A 20702-nucleotide genomic window follows, 5' to 3' on the forward strand; every position below is an offset into this window, starting at 1 on the left:
TCCCTGGGAGGCTGTGGGCGAGTTCAGGTCTCCTGGGTCCTGGTTCCATACCCGCCACCATCTGGCTGCGGGACCCGGGTGACCCGTCCTGGTCTCAGGCGCGTGCACAAGAGCAAATGTGTCTAAACTGTTTTGGTTAAACGACCCTTTTGGGGGAAGCTTGCAGGGAACTCCCAGATACAAACCAGGCCTGAGTGGAGGAGGCTGAGGCCCTGAGCCCCTCCCCGCTGCCAGGGCCCTGGGAGCCCCCACTGTCCCCATCTCTGGCAGGGACGGGTCACCTGAATCAATAGGCCTGAGCGGTTCCTGGCACAGGATCCCGGCTGGTGGAAGCAACCAGGTGATGTCCAGGGACCCCTCCGCTGGCCATGGCCTTGTCCTGAGGAAGTACGGAGGGGGAGAGATGGCTGCAGCCTTCACCACCCGGCGACTGGGCAGGACCCAGGGGGAGACTGCGGCCACCACAGAGCTGCAGCGGCCCCGAGGGCTGGCCCGCCCTGTCCTCACTGCCTGGTTCTCCAGTGCTGGCTTGTTTCAAGGTCCGAACAGAGTGGCCCGCGCTGCCCAGGCTGGCCTTCGACAGTGTTCAGCATTCCTGCCCCTCGTCCCCTCTGCGTCACCGTGGCCAGGGGAGGGACTTTCTCTCAGTCCCTGCTGTGCATTAAAGGCCCCGCCTAGATCGAAGCCCTCCAACCTTGGCTGCCATCTGAGGCGGGCACTACTGTGCCCTGTCATCTGACGGGGACACTGAGGCTCAGAGAGGTGAGAGCAGGATCCAGAGCCACTCGGCCGAAGCGGCGGAGCTCAGACCTGCCCCTGGCCACACGGAGCCCTGGAGGCCATCTGAGGAGGTGCTGACTTTGCAGGAGAGTCCACACTTGGTCACCATCACCAGATCCTTGAAGGGCGGAATGGCAGAGAAGCATCCCCGGGAGTTCAGAGGGCAGAGCAGCGTCTACACGGGGTGCTGCCAGTGACAGGTTTCCACTGGATCTAAAATGACCAGTGACCCTGAGTTGGCGACACAGGGGAGGGCAGCCTGGGGGTGATCTGAGGATTCCCTCACCGGACACGGGCAGGCAGAGGTTGGCTGCCCCTTGGCACTGTGGGCTGGGATCCTGCTCCTCGGGGGTCAAACCAACAGCCCGGGAGCCGGGCCCCTCTAAGGTGCTGGGTTTCAAATGCGTGTTTACCCACAGGCCCCAGTCTGCAGCCCCATCCCCTCCAGCCACTGCCCACATTGCTGGCTGGCGGCCTTTCCAGAACGTTCCTCTCCTCCCACCACGTCGCCACTGCTGAAGTCTTTCGGTGCCTCAGCATCTGTACCCCCTGCTACGCCTGGCTGAGAAGCCACCCACAACTTAGTGGCGTGGATACAACAACCACTTAATTGTGCCCAGCCCAGGGTCAGGATTTGAGAGATGAGGTCGGCTCACTTCTGCTTGGTGGTGTCTGGGCCTCCGCTGGGAAGACTTGAGGCTGGGGTGACTCTAGGGGCGGCGGCAGTCCCAGGGCTGTGGGTGGGAACACTAACGCGGGCTCTCCTTCCCTCTCACAGCGGCTAGTTGGGCTTCCTCACAGCATGGCGGCCAGGTTCCCAGCGTGACCACCCCAGGCAGCAAGGGGGAGGACGTCTTTACCACAGGGCTAGAAGGCCACAGAGCTCCCGCGTACACACGAAGCATCCGTTATACCTGTGGTGTCACCCAGGCTCAGGCAGAGGACGCAGGTCCCTCACTGGATGGGAGGCGTACCCAGGCCACCCCCTGGGGGAGGGGAAGCATGACAGGAGCTGGGGCCCCTCCCGTCCACTGCCACGTCCGTCACTCTGGGCATGTCCTTATTGGTCTCCAACAGGTTCAGAGTCCCACAAGGGCAGGGGCAGCGTCTATCCCAAACATCAGTCTGTCCCTAGCACCTGGCCAAGTCCTAGTCCCTGGGGGGGTCTCACCAGCAGCCGCCTCCCCCAGCAAGTCTCCCCAGATGGCCCCAGACGACATCAGGCATCTCCGTGCGCTGGCCCCACCAGCTGACCGGTGTTCGGGGAGCCCGAGGGGAAGAAGCTCCTCCCGCTCCCAAGCCAGCGCTTGCACTGCAGTGAAGGAGGTGACAAATCGCCAGGCTGCTGGGAGGGCAGCCATGGAGGGAGGCGGCTCTGCCCGCAGCGCGTTAACCTGACCTCAGTCGCTCTGCCGGACCCCCTGGAAGGGAGCCAGACACAGAGCCTACGGGGCCGGATAGGTGTCCCCAAAGCTGAAGGTCCCAAAGAGGTGACAGCAACTGCCTCACCTGGAGACGCTGCCCCAGACCCATGGGATCTGCCTCCAAGTGCCCAGGAACGCGCCTTCCTGACCCGCTCGCTGCCGGGGCAATTCTGAAGCCCAGGCCCAAGTGGGGTGGAGGCTTCCTGGGGAGCTGAGGGACGCAGGTCAAGTTACTGCACCTCTCTGAGCTCAGGAGCTCGACTTCAGGGCCCCTCGCAATGGGCTCACTCACAGAAGGTATTTTGTATCTTTAAGGGCCCCCTCCCCGACTTCTAGAAACTTCAGACCAGCTCCCCAGAGAACCACAAGGAGTTCGCAGTCACTGGGAGAACAAACAGCTGTGCCAGCTGCTGGCTCAGAGCCTGGCAGCTGGATGCAGAGCAGGCTCCAGGAGTGGGTCCAGCTCTCTCTGGCCTCTGTTTGCCCATCCATAAAGTGGACATGCAGCCGTGGCCTCTCCAAGGTGCTGCGCGAGCTCACACAGCTGAGGCAGGGGGAGCCCCCACTCGGCCACTCGGGAAAGCGCTCTGCACCGGCCGCGCCGGCCCCCCGCCCAGAGTCCAGAGCTCCTGTCAACAGATACCAAAGCACTGGACAGCCTGTTCCCTGGGAATGCAGGGGGAGATAAGGCCGATTTTACTAAGCCAGATTAAGAGGCAGGGGACTGGACTTGATGAACCAGAGTCTCTGATTCTGGGACAGGAGCGATGGGAATGGACTTGCCCTTGGTTTCAGAGAAGACACTGCTTTGAGGAAGGTGGGGCACGCCCAGATCGGAGGACTCTGGGAGATTAGGGGACAGGGACAGCGTCATTAGCCCAACCCTCTCCTTTGCTGCCCGTGCCAACTCGTGAATGAAAACGAAACGAGAGGCCAGAACCCAGAAGATGCAGAGTGACCAGAGTCAGTGATGCACATGACATGTCCCTGGAGGGCTTCCTGGAGGAGGTTCCTTCTGAACATTGAGGGAAACCACAGAGGTCAGCAGAAACAGAAGGCAAGGCCAGCAGACGCAGGGAGCTGAGAGTCACCTGCATAATCAGGAGACATTAGATGAGCACATACTACGTCCAGACTTACCTAAGTGCTGCTCAGGCGCTCTCGCTCTTTGGAACACTTTTCTTGATGTTCATTTTATGTCTTTATATTAAGAATGATTTTAAGGGGCTGTGGTCGTGGCTCAGTGGTAGAGCACTTGCTTAATGTGTGAGGCACTGGGTTTGATCCTCAGCACCACATAAAAATAAATAAAGGTATTGTGTTCATCTACAACTAAAAACACTTTAAAAATAATAATGTTAAGTTCTGAAGAAACTGCAAACCTGTATAAAATTTGCATGTGTAATAATGCTGAATATTTTCCCTCCGGAACCATTGAAAAGTTGCTGACCTGGTATCCCACCATCCCGTTTTCTAGTGTTTATTTTCTACAAAGAAGAACATTTCATGACACAGTAAAACCTCAGGTCAGAAGTTGGCGTTCAGAGTTCACTAGTTGATAGTTTCGGCTCCATAGACCTCACGCCAGCTTTGCCAACCATCTCCCAAATGCCCTGTGTACCCGGCGGCCCCCTTCAGTGTCCCGAGGTGTGAGCCTCTCAGATCTCCTTAGCCTGGCCGGCCGCCCAGCGCTCCCTCCACGGCCTTGAAGCTTTGGAAAACTCCAGGTCAGCTCTCTTGTAGAATTTGGGTTCGGCTGCTGTTTCCTCCTGGCCAGACTCAGGCTACGTGCTTGTGGCAGGGCTGTCCCTGGTGGCGCTACTGGGTGCTTTGCATTTGTGACATGAGTGGTGATGTTAAATCTGGTCACTTCATTAAGATGGCGGTGGCAGGTATCTCCACTGAGAAGTTATTCTTTCTCCCTTTGTAATTAAATAGTTTGTAAAGAAATACTTAGAGGCCGTGTAACCATCCAGGCCTCACCGAATCTCACGCACTGACTTCTGGAGCAGGACTTGTAGTCTCTTATCCCACAGGTTACAGTCCACGACGGTCATTGTTTCTTAGAATGCTCAAATTGTCCCAGATTTGGCCCGCGGTGGCCCCTTCAAGTGGCTGCAGGGCATTTTGACATATCTCCATCTTCCTTTGTCATTTCATGACTTTCTGGCACTAAGAGGTTTTTCCGGGCCCCCTTGTCTCTTCCCTGCCCTGGAACCAACGCTGGAGTCCCTGGTGTGAATTCGGGTCCTCTTTAATTGGCCACCACCCGCCACCCACAGAGAGGCCCTCAGCCGCCCTTCCCCCGGGCTCTGGCACTCCCCGCCAGGCGCCCTCGGTGGGTCACCCCTTCCACGCGGGGCCTCTGAGCCCTCTCTGGCCGCTTCGCTGTGGACACCCATGCTCCTCAACAGAGCTAGCAGGTGCTCAGGCCAAGCTCTACGCCAGGTCCGTGTGATCCAGACCACAGGCTCTTCATCGCTTTGTTCGCCGCAAAATCCTGCCGCTCCTCTGGACTGCTCGTGATTCTCCCAGCTGGGGCGTCTAAGGACGGAGCTTCGCCACAGACGGGCTCCCCAGGGGGAAAGAGCAGGCCACCTCCAGCCTTCCCTGGGGCTGCAGACCTGGCCCTCTCTCCCACTGGCTTGCAGCCTCAGTCGGGACCTCGGACCTCCCCAGGGTGAAGCTGGGGGTTGGGGTGCCTTCCTGCCTGTGGCAGATGATAAAAACACCTCACTTTTTCAACAGCACTTTACAGTTCGCAAAGCTCTCAGGAAACTCGAGTCTTCCCGACAGTGAGGATCCAGTCTATTTTATAGTCAGTGGCTTGGAGGCTCAGGTGGTGGCCGGCAAGAGACTTGACCCAAAGAACTGAGACCGCCAGTGTCAGAGGTGGGAACCCCATTTAGGCCTGGCTGCCCAGGTCCAGGCCTCTGCACCCCACCATCGGCTTCCGTCTTTGGGGGTGGCTTAGCTCAGAAGGGCTCACCACACCCCTGTCCCCTCCTGAAGACCCTCGGCGTGTGCTCTGGATCCCACATGGTGGGACCGGGTGGCTCCATCCCTGCCCTCTGGAGCTCACGATCTGGGGCAGACGTCATGGGGAGCTGGGCACCCACACCCTCTCTTCCTGGAGGCCCAGCGCCTGTCCCTTCCCACTGGGACCAGTCGCTACAGGCCGAGCCAGCGTGTCTTATGAGGTCATCTGCCTCACTGTCCCTGGTGAACCCATCGGCACCCAGGACAGCATCTCCCCTCGAACTGGTGTCCCCGCTGCTTGGAGTCCTGCAGGAGGAAACCAGTCCCTGAAGGACGGAACTCCACAGTCAGCGGGAGCTGATGGCAGGTCCGCCCGGGGCTCGGGGCGGCTCCCCCAGCCCAGAATTTGTTCTCCTGCTCAGGCCCCGTCACAGGCGGGGCAGCCAGCCTGGCAGGCGCGGTTACGAGCCCTGCACGTGTACAGGGACCAGCCACCGGTGCTGCCTCGTGGGAGCCTCAGGGAAGCCAGGTCCCTGCAGCTGGGCCACACCACGGGCCCTGGGAGAGGTGCCCGCTTGAGTCAGCCTGAGCTGAGCTCAGCACGAACTCACCGCCCTGCCCAGCGCGCCACTCCCTGCAGTGGGAACAGCCTTGGTCCCCCGAATTCCACAGGCTGGGAGCCGAGTGCGGCGCAGCCCAGGGCGTGCAATGCCACCCTCGGAAAGAGAGCCGCTGCCACCAGGAAGGACCGTGGGGCACTTCCAAGGCCTCCACCCACCCCAGGAAACCTCAGGGGCCTCTAACCCTTCCAGGGTGGAGGACAAGGTCATGGTCAGCAAAGGGGCCGTCAGGGGTAGGACCTTGACCTGAGTGTCCCCTGTGGCCCTGGTAAAGACGGACTTCACAGACAGGGAGCATCTGCTGGGGGCTGGGATGACAAGGCACCAGAAGAGAAGGGGTCTGTGGGAAAGTGCCTGGGGTGTCCGCAGCTCTGCCCGCCTCACAGGGCTGTCGTGAACCCCCGTGTCAGGGCCTCGGCTTCCCATCTGGAGAACGAGATCCCGATTCCAGAGGGGTTTCTGAACTGCTCTCTGGGAGCCTGAGGTTTCGCACAGGGTCTTGGCCCACGGGGGGAGGGCAAGGCCGAGTCCCAGAGCTGGCTCTTGGGTGCCTCTCGCTGCTGCATGGGGGTGGGAATCGGGAAGGGCTAGGAAACAGCGAGTGTGAAGACCCGGAGAAGCCTGGAGCCCCGGCTCCCCCGTCTCTATCAGCAGGCCTGCTGTGCAGACCACTGTGCACAGGAAGGGACGGGGAGGAGGGCGGACAGCACCTCAGGGCCCCTCGGCCGCTCATCCCTGCAGGGCCAAGAGGGTGGTAGCTGTGAGGCCGCTGGGAGAAATACCCCCAGGAGCAGGGTGCGGGGGCGCATAACCCCAGCCACTGGAGAGGCCGAGGCAGGAGGACCACAAGTTCAAGGCCAGCCCGGCAACCTAGCGAGGCCCTGAACCAAAATAAAAAATAAAAAGGGCTGGGAAGGTAGCTCAGTGGTAGAGCACCCCTGGGTTCAGTCCCAGCACCACAAAAAGAAAAAGAGGAGGAGGGAAAAAAAAAGGAGGAGAAAGATAAAAAGAAATACTCCAAGGTCCCTAGTCCAGCGAAGGGGTACAGGGACAACAGGGTGTTTCTGCCCGGGGATCTCGGGGTACCTGGGATCTGACTCTTACAATTACGGCCCCAAAAGTTCAAACTAGAACTCCCATGTGCTCCAGCAATGGCACCTCCGAATGCACACCAAAGGGAACAGTCGGCACGGCAGAGACCCTGTCCCCGGCAGCAGAGGCAGGCGACCCACCTGGTGTCCGTCAACAGGGGGGTAAAACGTGGCCATATACACGCTCCTTGGCCTTCAGAAACGAAAAAGTCCCGTCCTCAGGGCATTACGCTAAAAGAGCCGAACAAGGCCCAGAGGGATGGAGGGCCCACCCTGCCACCTACACGTGGAAGCTAAAACCACGGAACGCTGCAGTCACCCGCCCACCCAGCCTCACACCTGCTTGAGGGGAGGGTGGCAGGGCGCCGGACAGCCTCTCCGTGGTCCCCAGGATCTCGGGCCACACGCTCTGCCCTCTGGCCCTGCTTCTCTGCCCCGGGTGAATCTGGAGGCTCCCTGCCACAGCTCAGTCCCCCAACAACTCCAAAGCATCTGGCCTCACACTCGCCCTGGCTGTCCTGCCTGGAGAGTCCATCCCCGACCAGTGGTGCCACCGTTTGCCTGCGTCCTGTCCCATCCTGTTAGTCGTGGGGACTTGGCCCTGGAAGCCCCCCTGCTACTCCTCCTCCCTGGCTCAGTCACGTCACCTTCGTCATGGCCTCATGACTCCTCCTGTCCACCCCTGACGAGGGCTGGCTCTGTCCCTTCAAGAAGACACCGTGAGAGGCAGGCCTAGCATCTGGCACAGGAAAGGTGCCCAGGAGCCATCAGGCCAGCAAGGGAATCAGGGAGCAGGAAGCCAATTGGCAGTCCTCTCCAGAGCCGTGGTCACTCTCTGTCCCTCGTGGTGGGCAGACAACACTCTGGCATCACCTGCACCCCACCAAGCTGCCAGTCCCCACACACAGAAAGCACAGGTGGCGGAGCCCGCTCAGCGACACTTGGAGTCATTGCTTGAGGGGAAAGTTGGGTGGTGATCTTCTAGAACACAAAAGAATAAGAAGACACCAGACAAACTCAAAACCGCTGGCTGCCCCGCCCTGCCAGGCCCCTCTGCCAGGCCTCGGTCTGCCCATCTGTACCATGAGAGAATAAAGCCACACAAGGCCAGGGAAGCGCAGGCAGAGGGGGCGCAGAGATGGAAGATTCCAGAAGGAGGGGCTGGGTCCAGGGTTCAGAGCAGGAGTGGGAGAAGGAGCAGGTGGAGGCGGGGGCGGGGGGAGGGTGTGGGGTGCGCAGGTGAGCTCAGTGGAGCGGAAACCAGGCCTTGAAGGAGCCTCGTGGAGGGGTGAAGGGGCCATGGCCCCTGCTGGCTGCACAGGAGGGACCCACCCCCTGTCGTGGCAGCAGCTGTCCCCAAGCAGCAGTAGCTCCGGCAGCTCCCAGGAAGACCCCCAGGAACCTGGGCACCGCTCTCGCCCCTCCCAGCTCAGCCAGGTGACTCGCATGTCCCCTCATGAGCAGATCACTGTGGACTGGGGTTCGGGACAGTTGGACAGCAGGTTCTGTCCCCATCACAACGGGGACTTATTCTGGGGGATTGAGGACAGGGCCTCCTGCTCTCCTGTCCTAACAAGATCCAAACAGGCTCCTCTGGAAGAGGGCTGACCCCAGGGTGGTCATGTTTCTGTGTCACAGACATTTGTCAAAGACCGGCTCCATGGGCGGCCCAGAGCTGACCAGCTGACCAGAGGCGGAACGGGCTGGCCATGCCCCCTTACACCACACAGTCCCCTGGGCAATGGGCTCTGGGCTGAAGGGCAGCCGCTACTGTTGTCTCAGGTGCAGGGACATGTCCACCCTGGCAGCCCCTCCAGGACAGGGCCTCATGTGCACAGCTGAGCCGGGCAGAATGGGTGACTCAATGGGTGACGCTAGGGCCAGGGACCTTTGGTCCAGAGCACAGCAGGGTGCAGGTGGACAGCAGAGGCTTCTGGGCTCCATCCAAGTTCTGAGACGAGTCCTTCAAAACAGAAGTTAAGACTTTGGGCTCCGACTTGTATTCCTGATTTGTATTCCTGCTCTGCCTTCCTGCCATGTGACTTCGGGGAACAAACCTTCCCGAGCCTCGGTATACCCCTCTGTCAAATGGGAACGACATGGACAACGCCTCTGAGGAGTTACTACAAGGACCAAAGGCGTCCAGCAGAGGAGCGTCCACGATGGTCGCGCAGTCTCGTCGTCGTGGTTGTGGTCTCCGCCGCCATCAGAAAGGCAGGGAAGAGCTCCAGGAAGGCTCCCCTGAAGGTCCCACTCAGAGCAGGGGTCGGGACCCGGGTCCATTCGACTTGTCAGGGGCATGGCGGTGCCTCGTGCGTCTCTGAGCCCAGGAATGGCGACCTGCAGGTGCTCAGAGTGTTGACTTAACCCAAGCGCCAACAGTGCTCAGCACTCATGTCCACTGCACCACCAACAGTTCTCACGTCCACCGCCAAGTCATGTGGAGGGCAGGTCTGCCCCACTGTCCCGCGGCCCTGGAGGTTCTGGGGGCCGGGGGCTCTTGGAGATGGAGGAAGGGGAAGCACTGGGTTCCGGGAGCAGAGGCCTCCTGAGTCAGAGGTGGACAGCAGGGCTAGGGCCCTGGTCCTGTCCCGTGCTGCCACGCCCCTCCTCCCGTGCCCCTCCCCAGCGTCACCCTGCAGTGCAGCCCTGCAGCCCCCCAACGCCTTCCCAAGAATTCCCAGGGCAGTGGCCACACCAGAGGCCAGACGGGCCCAGGGCTTCCAAACTCCCTCCACGCGCCCCGGCCCTGGTTCTGCTTGCTCCCGCTGCCGCCCTGCTGCCTGCACACCACCCTGCCACCGCACGTGGCTCCTCCCTCCCTCCAAACCCCAGCGTCCTTTGCCGCACTCAGTCCTCCAGCCCTGCTCTTAGGTTTTCCTCTCGCCAGCTCAGGGCGCCTGGCCTGAGTCTGGCAAGTCCTGGGCTGCAGGACAGGGACAGGCTGAGGGGCTCCCTGCAGGTCCACCTTGAGCAGCACTCACGCTGACAGTCACATGGTACCAGGGATGCACAGGACTCGCATGTCCAGGCATCGAGCTCAGTGCTGCGCAGCCACAATCTCACCTAGCTCTCCTCTAGGTATTATCAGTCCTCCTTTATGGATGAAGAAACAGTGGTCCAGAGAGGCAAAGCATTTTGCCCAAGGTGCACAGCATGGTAAATAGCGGAGGTGGTAAGACTTCCTTGGCACCTAGGCTTTCCTGTGAACTACCATCTCTGCTTCCAAGGTCACCACCTGGGGTAAGCCAGTGTCTGTCTATGGTGGATAGTGTCCTTGTTTTTGGCCTGACTACCCAACTCCTGAGCCTCTGTCCCGCTCTGAGGCCCTCTGACCTTAGTCTGGTGGAGGCCATGCCCTCCTCTAAAGGCCTTCCCAGTTAGGGGCAGTGGCAGTGGCAGTGGCCGTGGCCATGGGCAGTCGTGCCCAGTGTCTGGAGTGTGATGGCCTGTGTTGACAGTTCTGTTGGCAAGAATGGAAGGAGGGGCTGGGGCTGGGGCTGGGGCAGAGCACTCGCCTAGCACACAGGAGGCACTGGGTTTGATCCTCAGCACCACATAAAATAGGTGAGTAAAGGCACTGTGTCCATCTGCCACTAGAAAAATTAAAAAGGAGGAGCAGGAGGAGCAGGAGGGGGAGGGAGGGATGCCAGGAGACCCAAGGGATGAGCAGGGCAGACACCCACTCCTGCTGCTGCCACCAATGGCATCCCCCTCCCCCTTGCTGAGCAAGCCCTGGGAGGCAGGTACCGCCCGCCCCACCCAGCTGGGGGCCAGATCACAGTCGTCCTTGTCTCCTAACAAGGACAAGCGTGCAGATAGGCGAGGGCCTATGCTTGGCCCCTGAGAGGTGATGGGGGCCTGTGGGGCTTCAGAGTCTCGGGAAGTGGCTACAGCACTCTGTCCCCTTCCCGTGTGCTCTGCTGGGGGCGGGAGCCACGTGGGACTTCCGGGGGAGTGACCTGGAGGCAGAGCACAGACTTAAGGCCCTGACCACCCACCGAGCCACTGGCTCAGCAGCTCCTGGTCCACCCAGCACCCTGCCGGTCAGCTCCTTCTGCTGCGCCATCATTATTAGTTATTAATCCTCCCGGCGGCTCTGTGAGGTGGGTGCGGCCATCTCCAGCTCCCAGGGGAGGAGGCAGGTTCGGGTAGATTCGCTTGCCCAGGGCCCCAGTCAGGCAGAGGCGGAACTTACATTTGAACCCTGGTCCATGTGACCCCCGAGGCCAGTGTCCTTCTCCCACCCTGCACTGTCAAAGAAGGGGACAGATGGCCTGTGGAAAGGCTGCTGGAGGGCCGGCAGGGTCCCAGGCCTGCACCCCGTCGTGATCCACCGCGGCTGCCTTGGCCAGGCTGACCCAGACCCGGTGAACTTCCTCTGTGGAGTCAACAAGGACTTGAGGCTCTGAGGGCCAGAGAGGGGTCCAGCCCTGGTGAGCCCCCCTGGAACGCGTCAGCCTCCCAGACAGCAAAACGCTCCTCAGGTCTGCCCCACAGTCCTGGCCAGTCAAGGGCCTCTATTTTCAAGATAGTGTCTGACTGGGACAAGGACCAACAAGTGGCAAGAAATGTGGACAGTGGCCTCAGCCATGGATGGAAATCCCTGCTCTGTCCATTTTTGATAGGGCGGCCTCAGTTTCCTCATCTCTAAAATGGGGGTGATGGTTGAGCACCTTAAGCTCTCTCCATGGAACAAGGCCCACATCGGCTGCTGTTGTGACCTGGTTGAGCAGCACCTAGCTCAGCTGTAGGACCAGACCGCCGGCCCCACAGGGTCAGACACCCATGAACTCGGGCAACTCCGTGCCTTCTGGGTCTGTTTCCGTCTTTAAAAGTCAGACTGTACCAGCTCACCCAGGGCCCTTCCACCCTCCAGGAATTCATAAAGTGGAAAACGTCATGCACAGGTGGGCCCTCCCTGCCCACAGCGTCCCAGCTGTGCGACCCTGCACTGGGTGCTGGGGCAGCACAATGCGCCGTCGAGAGAACCCGCCCATCTGGCTGCTGCCGCCTCACCTCCCCTGGCAGAGAGAAAACACAAGTCCCTCCTGCAGGTGTCGGCAGCGGGCGGCAGGGCTGTGTTCCCGCAGCACAGACACTGCCCCCGCCCCCGCCCCCGGGGCTCCTTTGGGCTCTGAGACGCCTGCCAGCCATTCTCACCACCACACAGCCCCGCCCCCTGGGGACCAGCCAGTGGCAGGGAGGGGGACAGGGTGGCTCCCAGCCTGGGCCCATGAAAAGCTCCTCAGAGGCCTCTTCCCACATCAGGGAGATGATTCCTAGAAGCCCCGACTTTGGCGGCTGCACAGAGCTGGGCCCAGACTGCTCGCGGTCACAAGATCCTGGGAGGTAGAGCCACTGTCCCAGGCGTGAGGCAGCTTGTCTGAAGTCACGCAGGCAGGACCAGAACCCAGAACCCCGGGCCTTTCCATCTGCAGAAGAGGCCCTTTAGCTGGACGTGAACCAACACATCAGCCCCTGAGGCCAGGCCAACACATGGCAGGTGGCGGGCCCTGCCTGGACGTCCCCTCTCGCAGCTCTGACCCTGCAGAAGTCCGGCCACTGGGCTGGGATTTGTTGTCACTGTTTTGCTTTTTCAGATGGAACCCAAGCCACTTTGCAAAGCCCTTCCTGGGACTGCCATTCATAAGCCTAGTGACATTTTCACAGCCTCCCTGGGACACATCCAGTTTACAAATGAAGAAACCGAGGCCCCGGCGCTGGAGGGTTGGGTTCAAGGCCACACAGCCAGTCCCGACCCAAGGGAGACTCCAAACTCTGACCCCAACTACTCTGCCTCCTGTTCCTGGCCACCAGGGCCACAGGCAGAGCCAAGCAGCTGGGCAGGGTACGGCAAGGTCGGGTTCTAGAAAGAGGCCATGGGAAGGGTCGGGGGACCTGGAGCTGGCCCATGGGTCTCAGCACGGTCCACGAAGGGCCGACGAGGGTGCCGGGACTGTGTCCCCTGCTTGCTGTCCTGGGACAAGCCTCGGCACCAGTCCCTGATGCCCCCAAACACAACGCTCCAGGCCTGTCACCTGAAGTTCCCCAGACACGCTAACTCGCCTGCGCTTCCAGGTAGTGTCTACTGCTCCTTCGGCCCCTCCGGGGATCTGTGCCTGGGTCTGGTCTCCCCCACTGGAGGGGCTCCTTCAGGGAGCCATTGGCGTGTCCGGCGAGGACAGTAAGGTTGACCAGATTCGGCACAGGACGCCCAGTAACACTCTGAGGAATGATGGGCCACTCTTTAGTACTAGTCTATCCCAAATATTGCATGGGACATGCTCATACTAAAAAGTTGTCCTGTGCAATATTTGAGAGACACTTACCTTAAAGTCATTGGTCTGAAGTTCAAACTTATCTCGGCCCTGGCTCTGCTCTGGCAGCCTGGTCTGAGGACAGACTGCAGAGGAGGCACCCCAACTTGAGCCCTGGTCTCACTTTAACAGAACCAGCAGGTGACCCCAGTGAGTTGTGGGCACAGGGAAGTGGCCATGAGCTACTGACTACAGTCCTGCACAAGCAGGTACAGGGGCCCCTGAGGCAGAAGCTGGAGGGAGCGGCTGTGTGAAGGGCAGTGGGCCTGGAGCACCTCTGAGTCAGTCCCTTGAGAGGTGGCAGGAGCCCTTCGCCCACCAGAAGCAGGAGGTGCGTGGCTGCGGCCACGTCAAGACGCGCTCTGAAGAGAATCGGCCTACCAGCCGCCCCTGCAGAGCCGGGAGAAGCAACAGAGCAGCATTGTCCGACTATCTGCAGTCACGCCCCACAGGGCTGTGACCCTGTCCCCATGGACAAGCAGATCCCTGCCACGCGAAGGGGCCAGGGCCAAGAGAGGCTGTGATTGGGGTGGGGCCCCCTGCGCTCCCAGCCTAAGCCCAGCACTTGGGCCCCACCAAACAAAAGCCACCTTCTAATTGCCCTGTTTGCCCTGGCATTAGGGCCAACTGGGTCCCACAGATTGGGCCCATAGCTGGTTCCCAGGGCCTTGCAGCTCATCTGCCCAGCCCTGGGCACAGCTCCCAGCGGGAGGGCAGTTAGCCTTCAGCTGTGGCCGCCCCTCCTGCCTGCTGGGCACCTGGCCAGGTCCTGGCTCCCCAAGCTGCTGGGTGCTGGGATGATCTAACTGAATCTATGTCTAGGCCAGATAGGAAGCAATACCAGATGAATGAGCAGGGCTCAGGCTGGCTGGACAGACAGGGATTGCATCCCATTTACAAGCTGTGCAGCCTTGGGCAAGTGAACTCGCCTCTCTGAGTCTCAGGTTTCTAATCTGCAAAACAGAAGGAAAAGTAGTAACTGAGGCATTGTGCTCTGGCCAGAGAAGGTACTCAATGAGTATTATGGGGTCTCCAAATTTGTACTCCTTCTTTTTTTCCTTCCTTTCTTCCTTCGTTCCTCCCTTCTTTCCTTCCTTCCCTCCCTCCCTACCTCCCTTCCTTTCCTTCCGTACCAGAGATTGAACCCAGGGGCATTTAACTACTGAGCCACATGCCCAGCCCTTCTCACTTTGAGACTGGGTATTGCTAAGTTGCCGAGGCTGGCCTCAAACTTGGGATCCTCCTGCCTCAGTCTCCTGAGTCTCTGGGATTGTAGGTGTGCACCACCACACCCAGCTCTTCCAAATTTCTAAAACCATTAGCCTGACGGGGGGTCCAGGATGGGGGACAGCAGGGGAAGATGGAGTGACAAGGTCCTCAGGCAAAGGAGGTGGAGGGATCTGAGGGGCAGTGTTCAGAGGGCAACAAGTACAGGCCCCTCCCTCACTCCTGCCCAGAACGCCGATGCCAGCTCGGTGCTGGACTGTCCCACTGATCACCCCGTACTCATCGCCTGGGTGGATTCTGGTCTGGGTGGCCCCTGGACCCAGCCCCAGTGAAGTGCAGGTTTTCTGTACCCCGCCACGTGCCACCCTGAGATGCTGGCCAACCGTGTTTCATGCCAACATAAGCTGCTCACTTCCTGCTCCCTTTGCCCATCCCAGGAGGTTGCTGCAGGGGACAGCGCCCCCTCCCTCGGGAGGAAGCCCAGCTGTCCCAGCAGCCGAAGTTCATCCCGCGCCTGGGCCGGAGCTCTGGCCCGGGTCTGAGCCCCGGGTGGACAGGGGTGCGCGGGGCGCTCTGCTCACTTTCCAGCCCGTCTTCTCACGCTCTTTCCTGTGGGTGGCAGCCTGGAGCGCCTCCTGAGCCCTACGTGGGACCACTGAAGGTCTGGATGTGGGAGAGCATGGATTGAGTCGTGGCCTTGGGAAGTCCTTCCTTCTCTGTGCCCACTGTCCCCGGCCCTAGAGAAAAGGGATGGAGCAAAAGGGACACAGGGTGAGATGTGGAGGCTGCACTGCACCGACAGGGCCGAGCAGCAGGAGACAGCTCTGCATTTGCGTGCCCAGCCCCTTCTCCAGGCCCGTCAGGGGCCAGCTCCAAGATCGGCAACAAACGAGGACAGGTAGGAAAGGGAGGAGTCCCCCCCGGGGCAGGAAACTTGGTGCAGCAGAGACAGAAATAAGAGCAAACAGATCCATTGCCAAGGCAACTGAGCTGCAGGCTGAGGAGGCCTGTGCGTGCCTGTCAGGTGGGACATCTGCCTGCCACCTGGGTGTGATGCCAGTGCTGCTAAGGGCCCATCACCTGCGCACTGATGCTGCACATGCTGATGACCACAGCTGAGGCCAGCGTCGCCAGGCTGGGCAAGGTTCGAGGCCCTTCTCCCACACTCGGCATCCAAGCCACAGCAGAGCGGGACCCTGGGAAGCACTCGTTCTCACCATGCATCAGGCCACCAGATGGAGGCCGCGTGCTACCCGCAGCCGCTTTAGCCAGGAAACGCACCCGTGCCACACGACCTCTGGCTGCAGGATAGGAGGGGCCACCCTGGCTCACACTCTGGCAGCCTCTGACTCTCCCCCAGGTCCTGCTCCAGCAGGAAGTGCAGCCAGTTCTCCTGACCCGGGATGGAGCCAAGAGCCCTGATCCAACTCAGCTCTCCCCGGCAGTGGTGGCTGTGCCTCTGTCACCTGCTGTGGAGGCCAGGTCTGGAGGGGCTGCAGCCAAACCCAGCTCCCCTGGGCTCCAAGCAGAGGTCCCCATCCCTAGCTCGTTCCCACACTGTTCTGCTCCTCCTTCTGCAAATGAGCTAAGGCCAAGAGGCAGAGGCTGTCCTGGCCTTGCCCCAGGATAACCCTCAGCTGCCAGCTCCAGGGAGCTCAGCCTGGGGACTTACCACGTCCCTGTCTGTTGCTCCTCAGCTCTGCTTTCAGCCCCAGCTAAAGAGGTTTGCTGTGGCCTGGGATACCAGAACCAGTTCCAGGTAAATAAATGGCCCTGCCCCTGGTGGGATCTTAGGAGAACGGGATCCGGCCCAGTGGGACTGTGACAAGGATACTCCCTGTCTGTGGGCCCAGACCGCCTAGGTGACCATCTCCTTCACTGGAAGCAGAGCTCTACAAGGACAGGGCGTGACGCACTGATAGCACGTGGTACAGTGGGCACGCTGGCCCTGGGATGCCGGGTCCTTGGAGCCCCAGAGCCCACCAGCCCTGACTCCCTAGCAGGTGAGGTACCTCCTCCCGGGTCTTCCCCTCATCTGGAGACTAGAAAACTGCCGCCTAACGCAGGGTTCAAGGATGAAACGGAGAGCGCCTAGCACAGCCTCGGCTTCCCGACAAACAGGCGGCGGGGGCATGGGGGCAGGCCTCGAGCAAGAGGGGGACACCCAGCTCCCTGCAACCTCTAACGTGGAAAGCACGACACCAAGATGGCAAGGAGCACCGCAGGCTGGAGCAGTTTGAGAAGGAAGGGCGACGACCACAGGCTTCGCGCTTCAGCGGCAGCTGCCACCAGGCGGGAACCAACAACTCCACAGTGGGGTGAGGAAGACGGCACCTAGCAGCTCCGTGACCAGGGACTGGATGAGGGCAGGAGAAGGGCTTGCTGGTGCTGTGCCCAGTGCCATGGGACATGGCCAGGGAGGCGCTGCTCTCTCCCTAGGCCAGCTTCCACTCCTGCTCAGGCACCAAGGCGCAGCCCTGGAACCTGAGACTCGCGTGACTACTGTGTCAGCAGCTTGCCTGGCATGGTGGCGGGGCCACTGGGAAGCTGTAACAGTGAAAGCGAGATGTGTCTGGGCTGGGGCCAAAATTCTAAGGCCTTCGCAAGAAATAACAAACCATGGACAGAAAACAAAGGCAGACACTTGTAATGAGCTTTGGTGACTCCAGGTCTGCAGGCCAAGGAGACACAGGTCTTGGTTAAGCTTTTGAAGGATCTGGGTCAACACTAAACATCTCAAGGTGTGACAACACATACAGCTTGGCCTACAATAGAGATCCAACACAAACCTGGCATCTAGTGGTGGGTCCGACTCCTTGTCCACATTGCCCCTCGTCCCGGCCCTGCAGGAAGCTGCTCTGATTTGCTCCCCACCAGGGCGTTGTGAACAGCAATTCCATACAGCCCCCATGCCTGGGGTGCCTCCTGGGAGACCACTGGAAGGAAAAGTGAGAGCGCACGTGGAGGGCAGGGCCCGCGGCACTCCCAGCGAGACCCAAGAAGCCACAGCCAGATCTCCACCCACACCAAACACTCCAGCACCTTGTGCAAGACGTGGAGCTCTGGAAAGGAGAGGCAAGGTCTAAAGAACTGAAAACGAGCTCCCTGGTAACAAGAGGAGTCACTACGTACCCACCGTGCAGGCAGGCCACCTCGAGCAACTGCACTGCCATGCAAACCTGCTGGCACTGTTCCCATTCAACAGCAGAAGGGACTGCAGAGGCCGGAACTGGGGTCTAAGCCGAAGGAGTGCCTGACCTTGCTCCCACGCTGCTGTTCCCCTCCCCGAAAGCCAAGTCAGTCCCTCAGACTGTGTCCCCTGTGTCCTCAGAACATAAAGTGTACCCGTGCTTGTGGGCACACACACTCTGGTCTGCCAGGGCCTCCAGCTGGGTCGTCATAAATCTCCTTTGTCTCTAGCTCAGCCTAAGCTCGACATCTCGCCTGCTCATCGCTGCCCAGTCAGGGGCTCTGGGGAAGGGACTTGCAGTCCAACTGTGAAGTGTGCCAAAGGGGCCCTGCAGCACCCTGGTCCCAGATGGTCTGATCCGAGCCAGATGAACTGGACATCCAGATGGGAGGCTGATAGCATGCACCGCATCGGCAGAGTGGCCAGAAAAACAAAGGAAGGTGGGCGTTAGCAAGCTCTTCCTCCCCGCCTTTTGCTAAAATCTGGGAAAGGCTCTTAGGAAGCCCCACGAATGTCAGGGAGGAGGCCTCCAGTCAGGATGCAGCTTCAGAGACACAAACCTGCCAGCCCTGGCTGCTGACCTTGGGCACGTGAGGTTAGTTCACTGGTGCTTCCTTATAATGACACTGGGGAAAATGGAAACAGCAGCTACTCTCATCATTCTGAGCCCAAGTCTGCCCTGGCCTCTCTTCCCGTGACAACCCTTACGTCACCAAGGACTCCCAAAAGCAGCCAGCATGCTCCAAGGTCTGTTAGAGAAAGACCAGGGGCTGCTCCACTGAGCCCTCCCCTTCAGGCTGGGCACTAGAACACTACCAGGGTCCTTGAATCTGGATTCCAGCTCTTAAGGCCAAAAAATTAAGATGGAGGCCATGGGTTTTGTTTGGGATAAAATAAAAACACAGTCATTAAATGCAGTGCCCCAACTTACTGGCTGGAAATAGATGGACTCCCCGTGGAGTTGACAAGAGGCCCAGAGAAATGACTATGGTCCATCAGTGTTCTGGTGCCGACGCCCAGAGGGCCGTGCGCTCAAGGACCAGCGCAGCGTCTCCAGGATGGGAGCAAGCAGCAGTTGACACCTCAAGTCATTCGTTTATTTCTCAAGATGTGCACACTCAAGTAGTGAGTTGGCCAGGACAACTCATGGCTCCTAGGTATGTACAGGTCCTTCAACGGCTTGGGTTACAGACAACTTCATAGCTAGCGCACCACACACACGAGATAAAACAGGAAGCCTAAACCCCAGGCCACTCCAGGAAAAATGAGGGGGGGAGGGTAATAATGCAGCATCCTGTGGGGGAATCAATCAATGCACGAGGAGGGACAACAGAGGAGTGGAAGGCAAAGCTAGTTCAATCTCCGTCAACTGCAGCTTCCGTGGGGATGTTCAGGGCATCGAGTTCAACAGGTCCTTTAAGAAGCTCTCTGGATCAGTGATTTCTGACAGAAGACCTGGAAAACACAGAGCAGAGGGTGGGTAGGAGCAGCATGCACAGCACCCAGCCCCAGCAGAGTTAACAAGGTCAAGAGAGACTGAGGTGAGCAGGGCTGCCTGAGGCCACACAGACGCACAAGCAGGCCCTGGGCTGACAAAAACCTTCCGCTAAGGCCACTGCTAGGAATAGTCAAATGCAGAGGCCCCAGGCTCTTGGAAAAGCTGCTCAGTTGGCAGTGGGCTTGGAAGAAAGAGGAATTCACACTGTACATCATTCTAGACCTTCATCCAGTCTCATTCCCAGAGAATGAAAAGATGAATGTTAATAGAGGTATTCTCTCAAGAGTGAGATCTGGGGGGATTTTTTTTTCCCTGCATTTTTACTATTTTACACAATCCTCACAATGAGCATCAGAAACAGTGAAGCAGAGAACCAAGCTAACGAATCAGAGCGAGGCATGCTGTTACCTCTGCTTTGGCCTGGGGCAGCTCCCTCTGACAGAAGGCCGGAGGCAAGGGCACCGGGATGAGGGGGCCCTGAACTTTACTCCTAGGTGGGCTTCCCGGGCGGAGACCCAAGTCACCTCCCCCTGCTGTTACTTGGTGCTTGGGCACAAAATCCAAACATAATTGTAATGTGTTTGCAATTAGGATGACAGATTTGTTATACAAAGAATTCGCACCCAGGAGAGAATAGTGAACCTCAGTTTCGCTAGCTGTGGGATAAAGAAGTGTCGGCCAGTGTCCCCTGACCTGTCTAAAGTGCTGCCCTATTCATACACTGAAGAGGTGCTTTTTGCTATTTGATTTACCATCTGTTAAGAATCAGAGTGAAAGTCTCCCGTATCTCGCTGGGGTACCTGTGACATGAGAGGCAGGAGGAAGACGATTCACCCTGTTTCTCATGTTAATGCTCTAAACTGTTACAAAAAGTCAAAATTGAAAAGGGGCTCTACTGTTTCCTGGCTATGTTCACTTGGCCACTCACTTTATCTTGAAAAACTCAGTCACTGTGTCTATAAAAGTGGGGATAAGCAGAGTGGATGGCTCACACAGGGCAGCTGAGAGAACTGAACTCAGACTCCACAGCCCAGGAGGTGGCGAGTGCTCAGTGCACAACAGAGCTCCTGCTGGCTTATCCATGGTTTGGTGTTCACACATCCTTTCTGGGGACTTTTGGAGGGAGCTGGTTCACACCTGTGGATCTCGTAAAACAAGCCTTGAGACTGACCGGCTGCATCGAGGAACTCTGCGAAGGTCTCCACTGGCATGAACTCGTCCTGGAAGGCCTTCAGGGCCCTGTCGGCGGCTTCGTAGATGGGCATGTCACTGTGACGGATGTACTCAGCCAGAGAGCAGGACCAGCCGCCCTCCGTGTTACTGGTAGGCACCTTCTACAAGAACCAACAGACAGGGCTGGGGATGTAGCTCAGTTGGTAGAGTACTTGCCTAGCATGCACAAGGCCCTGGCTTCAACCCCAGCACTCCCAAGTCCTTGAGCTGCAGCTGGTCAGACCATCTCAAACCCACAGAGAGTCCTCCCCATGCACAGAGCTTCCTGAGGGTGTGTTCTACCTCCAGGACCATCAGACTCTGAGTCACACCTCACAGAGTCCTCACAATGCACGCTGCC

General features: G+C 59.2%; 1 protein-coding gene across 18 annotated transcripts in view; it reads right to left on the reverse strand.

The window, feature by feature from the left end:
* Positions 1–18714: 18714 nt before the first annotated feature.
* The window catches only part of UBR4 (ubiquitin protein ligase E3 component n-recognin 4), a 132414-nt gene continuing 130426 nt past the window's right edge, over positions 18715–20702 (reverse strand). For all 18 annotated transcript variants that reach the window (XM_079146917.1, XM_079146922.1, XM_079146910.1 and 15 more), the window contains 2 exons: positions 20301–20463; positions 18715–19086 (listed from right to left, as the gene is read on the reverse strand). In XM_079146917.1, coding sequence (XP_079003043.1) covers positions 19022–19086; positions 20301–20463 — 228 coding nt within the window. In that variant the 3' untranslated portion in view covers positions 18715–19021. The remainder of the gene's footprint in view (positions 19087–20300; positions 20464–20702) is intronic.

The sequence above is a fragment of the Sciurus vulgaris genome, assembly GCF_902686455.1.
Source record: "Sciurus vulgaris genome assembly, chromosome: 1".
Classification (NCBI taxonomy): domain Eukaryota; kingdom Metazoa; phylum Chordata; class Mammalia; order Rodentia; family Sciuridae; genus Sciurus; species Sciurus vulgaris.